Raw genomic sequence first — 5,000 nt, 5'->3', positions numbered from 1 at the left:
TTTTCGTGCGAGTTCTTGAAACGATACACAAAAGACGGCATTGGAGAAGGGGCCAAAAGGGCAACCACAAAGTGGTGGCGTGAACAAAACGTTCCAGAGACATGTTGAATGACATGAATGTAACACCCCCAGTCCACCCCCCACCCCCACCCCCCCAGTCCACGACCCCCCTTGCCCCCCCCCCGGCTCCCCCCGCCCCCCCACACCCACCAATCCCATCTAAAGTAAAACAATCATCAATACGCTTTTTTTTTCTTATTTGCAAACAGGGATTTAAAATCAATAACCTTTTTTTTTCCCTCGAAAATCAGAGCAAGGGAAACAGGAAGAACTGGAGAGAAAGAGAGAGAGGGGGGAGAGGGAGAGAGAGAGGGGGGGGGGAGAGGGAGAGAGAGAGAGAGGAGGAGAGAGGAGAGAGAGAGGGGGGGAGAGAGGGAGAGAGAGAGGGGGGGAGAGGGAGAGAGAGGGCGAGAGAGAGGGAGAGAGAGAGGGAGAGAAAGAGAGGGAGAGAGGGAGGGAGGGAGAGAGGGAGAGAGAGAGGGGGGAAAGAGAGAGAGGGAGGGAGGGAGAGAGAGAGGGGGGGAGAGAGAGAGAGGGAGAGAGAGAGAGAGTTGGAGAGAGAGGCAAGAAGCTAAGCACCATTTGGGTGCTTGTGTAGTAGTTAATATCATTCTCCTCCTTTTCCGATAGACTTGAGTTTCCCAGTCAGAGAGTGTGTTTGATGTTGTTCTTTTTCTTCTCTTGAAACTTCGGGGTTTTTTGTGTGTGTTTTTTGTTGTTTTTTTTTTTGGGGGGGGGGTGTTGAAGCTTTCAACTGAAAAAAAAACCAACAAAAAAACAACGTTATCTCCCACAACAACGCCACTATAGGATCGGGTGTAACATGCCGGAGTATACTCCTACCACAGATTTTTAAATTTTATTTGATATACCCCGGGTAGAAAATGGTCTACTGTATTACCCTAAGAAAAGTAAATGAAATTGATTGATTGATCGATTGGTTGCTTCATTCATTCGTTGTTTGTTTGTTTGTTTGTTGCTTTTTTTTTATATGACTTTCTCTCCTTGGTTTATCTATCTTTCCACTCTGTTTCTTCTGCCTTTCTCTCTCTTTCTCTCAATCAGCATCGATCAAACAGCTCCACCCACCCAGCCATCCCTCACTCAATCAACCCAGTCAATCCAAACCAATCCTTCTCGTCTCCCTTCCTTCCTTCCTCCGTTCCTTCCATCGTTCTCTGATTAATCAACCTTCTCCGCACAGACGGACCCAGCAAGGTCACGGTGACGAGAGACGATGACCTTGACCCGCAGAACGTGACCTTGACCTGCAAAGTTCAAGGGGAAGTCTTCCCCTCGGCCTCGTTGACCTGGAACGTGCCCTGCGCGAGCGTCAGTGACACCAACGTCAGCAGCACGTGCACGCTACGCAGGGACCAGGTGGACAGGAGCGGGAGAGACGTGGTGGTGGAATGCGTGGCCACCAATTCGGAACTCTCTTCCCTGAACGCGACGGCCTCTCTGTCGTTTCCAGGTGTGTGTGTGTGTGTGTGTGTGTGTGTGTGTGTGTGTGTGTGTGTGTGTGACGTGTGGACCCGTCTGGTTGTGAACATAGTTATCTGCCTGTCTTTCGATCCGTGTGTGTGTGTGTGTGTGTGTGTGTGTGTGTGTGTTGTGGTGCATGTGATGGAATGTAATGAAGCTTCCTCCGGTCTGATTTGAAATCATGTGTGGGGAATAGACAGAAACAGAGAGAGAGAGAGAGAGAGAGAGAGAGAGAGAGAGAGAGAGAGAGAGAGAGAGAGAGACGAGGAGGAAGAGGAGGATGTGAAGAAGAACCCTCTCCTCTCTCTCTCTCTCTCACCTGACCTTTCACCCCTGTTTCCCCTCCTATTTGCTCTTCTATCTTTCCGTTTCTTTCTTTCTTTCCTCTCTTCTAATCGTTCTATTCTTTCTTTTCTTTCTTTTTCATTTTGTATTTCCTTCCTTTCTTTTCTTCTTTTCTTTATTTTAATTTCCTTTTATCATTATTTTATTTCATTTTTATCTTTTCTATTTTATTATTATTATTATTATTTTTTTGATAACCATTCTTCTTCTTTTTTCTTTGTATTTTTCTCTCTTTTTTTGTTCAGTTTTTCCTTCTTTCTTTAATTCCTTAACATAACAACAATACTTACAACAACTTGTTACCTTTCTGTTTATCATTCCTTTCTTTTTTCATTCATTTTTGTTTCTCTCCTTTTCTCTCCCCCACACCACCTTTTTCTCCTTTCTCTCTTTTTATCATTCTTTCTTTCTTTGACTGTTTTCTTTTCTTATGTTTTTGTTGTTGTTGTTGTTGTTGTTGTTGTTGCTTTCTTTTCTTTCGTTTTCATGGATTTCTTTTTTTTTTCTTTTTTTTTTCATTTGTACTGTAGACGGTGAAGAACCGAAAAGAGGCAAACCACTGCCACTGATGCTTATCATTGGCATCGCCTCTGGTGTGTTTGTCATTGTCACTGTGGTCATCGTCATCATAAGCGTCCTTCGTCGAAAAAGTAAGTAAAATGGGGCTATGCCTGGGGAAAAAAATCTCTGTCTGTCTGTCTGTCTGTCTGTCTCTGTACTGTGTCTGTCTGTCTGTCTGTCTCTCTGTCACTGTCTCTCTCAGCTCTCTATCTCTGAAAACGTCAAGATTACGGTATTGGTCTGATTTGATTTGATTCAGTTCAGTTCAGTTCAGTTTAATTTTATTTGGTCCAGTTAAAATCATATTATATTACATTACATTATATTACATTAGTTCACACTATATTAATGTCAAGTGTATATGCTTTAATAACCTGACAATTGAGCATATAATTTTTCACTGTAGCTTGATGAAGCCTTTTGTACACGAAAGTGTGTCTTCACAAGTGACTGAGAACGTTGATGTTTTTGACTTTTTGCATTCATTATCAGTTGTTTCGCTTGTCAGTTTAACGACTTCTCTTTTACGAAGTCCTTTAAGTAATTTCCTGTAACTGTATTTAGAGGGTTTTTTGTTTTTGTTTGTTTGTTTGTTTGTTTTGTTTTTCTTTCAAATTTCACCCACATTTTTACCCTCATTTGCCCAGTTTCCCCAAACCACATCCATCATCCACATCTCCCACCCCTTCTAACCGATAATACTCAGATGTATTCATAAATACTTTTACAAAATGTCTTCAATCACCGATATGTGTGACGGGACATTAAACAAAAAATTCCTTCCTTCACACTATATGATATGGCCTATTATATCAAATATTATGTATCAGTTTATATCATAGTTTATTTTGTTTTGTTTGTTTTATTCCACTTTTTTTTTCTCCAGAAAGACCGAAGAAGTCATCCAAGGCAGTGAGCCCAGCCGATAACCATGACGGAGATGATGACGACAGTGGTGAGTACCCATACGTGCTCAGAACGTAGGATATGAACTGCTTTTCTGTGTACTTGATTTCATTCCATTTTGTTTTGTTTTAATTCCACATATTTATTTATTTATTCATTCATTTCTCTATTTATGTTTTAATTGTGTACTTATTTACTCATCTGTTCATTTTTTTAAAAATTTCTTTTTATCTATGTATATATTCATACATTCATTTGCTCTCTTTTTTTTTCTCCAGTTGTTTATTTATCTATTTATGTACGTTATCATCAGGAGTCATGACCTGGGTGCGGCTGGCCGGGCCCCCTTAGAGTGTAAGGAGTTCAGGGCCGAAACACTTGACTGAGGGGGTGGCTTCTTCTCTGAAGACCTTGTACTGTCCAGCTCTCCCTAGAGTTTCTTATCACATCATGACACAAATTGCTCTAAAACTTTAAGTGTATTTTGTTTTGATTTACTTATTTTATTCAGTTTTTTTGTTGTTTCTTATTTGTTTGCTTATTTATTTCTATATTTATTTATTACATTTATTTATTTATCCATTTATTGAATTGTTTGGTCGCTTTTTTTTTCCGTTTGTTTTGGGTTTTTTTAAACGAAATTTATCTCCCAGCGTGACGGACTCTCTCTCTCTCTCTCTCTCTCTCTCTCTCTCTCTCTCTCTCTCTCTCTCTCTCTCTGTGTGTGTGTGTGTGGAATCCAAGTGAGATTGTTGTCAATTATGATCCCCAGAACTTTATGATCACTGACCTGAGAGAGAGAGAGAGAGAGAGAGAGAGAGAGAGAGAGAGAGTATCTGCCTCTACATCTGTCCGTCTACCAATTTAGCAATCTATTCATAGAACTAACACATAGTGCACACAGTTACACATAAGCAACAACCACACAACTGAGCTAAATATCAATTTTGGAGAAAAAAAAAATCAATAAACACATATATCAGTAAACAGACTTAGATAAAAACAACAACAACAACAACAACAACAAAAAACAAAAAAACAAAAACAACAACCCAAACAAACAAACAAAAACACGATCATTCGGTCAGTGATATATAAAAAAAAAAAAATAGATATAGTGCTGCTGATTCAGAAGATAATTATATATTCTTCAGAATACATACTCTTCCCACCCCATCCCTCCCCTCCCCCCCCCAACACCCCCCCCCCCCCCACACACACACACACACACCCACACACACGCACGTGCGTTACATCCTGAACAGAGACGGACCTGGTATGGACCGTTCCTGGGAAAACTGACTGATTTGTCACGCATCCAAATGATTGTCCAGTCGAACAGATAAGTCTGTGAAGGGTCTTGCTCAAGCTTTCTTCCGGTCTCACGAATGCCGAGTCCATAGAATTATGTCCCTTGCGCGTGCTTGGCGGAAGTTGTGATAATGGTGGAGGAAGTGTGAGTCAAACTCAGCTTTAGTTGGCTGACAGATTGATTGGAGGGAAGTCGTTGGCACACAAGTGTGTGTGTGTGTGTGTGTGTGTGTGTGTGTGTGTGTGTGTGTGTGTGTGTGTGTTTAGATAAAAATGACCCGCAGTTCATGTTTAGATAGAAATGATATGTTGTTCATGTACACACACACACA

The 5,000-nt window shown here is 41.1% G+C and overlaps 1 protein-coding gene across 3 annotated transcripts in view; it reads left to right on the top strand.

Moving 5' to 3' along the window:
- The window catches only part of LOC143277631 (uncharacterized), a 33,845-nt gene that overhangs the window by 19,053 nt on the left and 9,792 nt on the right, over positions 1-5,000 (top strand). For all 3 annotated transcript variants that reach the window (XM_076582518.1, XM_076582516.1, XM_076582515.1), the window contains exons 9-11: positions 1,265-1,534; positions 2,421-2,540; positions 3,338-3,406. In XM_076582518.1, the coding sequence (XP_076438633.1) occupies positions 1,265-1,534; positions 2,421-2,540; positions 3,338-3,406 (459 nt within the window). The remainder of the gene's footprint in view (positions 1-1,264; positions 1,535-2,420; positions 2,541-3,337; positions 3,407-5,000) is intronic.

This window comes from Babylonia areolata, chromosome 34 (assembly GCF_041734735.1).
Source record: "Babylonia areolata isolate BAREFJ2019XMU chromosome 34, ASM4173473v1, whole genome shotgun sequence".
NCBI classification, from domain to species: domain Eukaryota; kingdom Metazoa; phylum Mollusca; class Gastropoda; order Neogastropoda; family Buccinidae; genus Babylonia; species Babylonia areolata.
The sequence above is the reverse complement of the archived record's forward strand: the minus strand, read 5'-3'. Positions and strand labels throughout refer to the sequence as shown.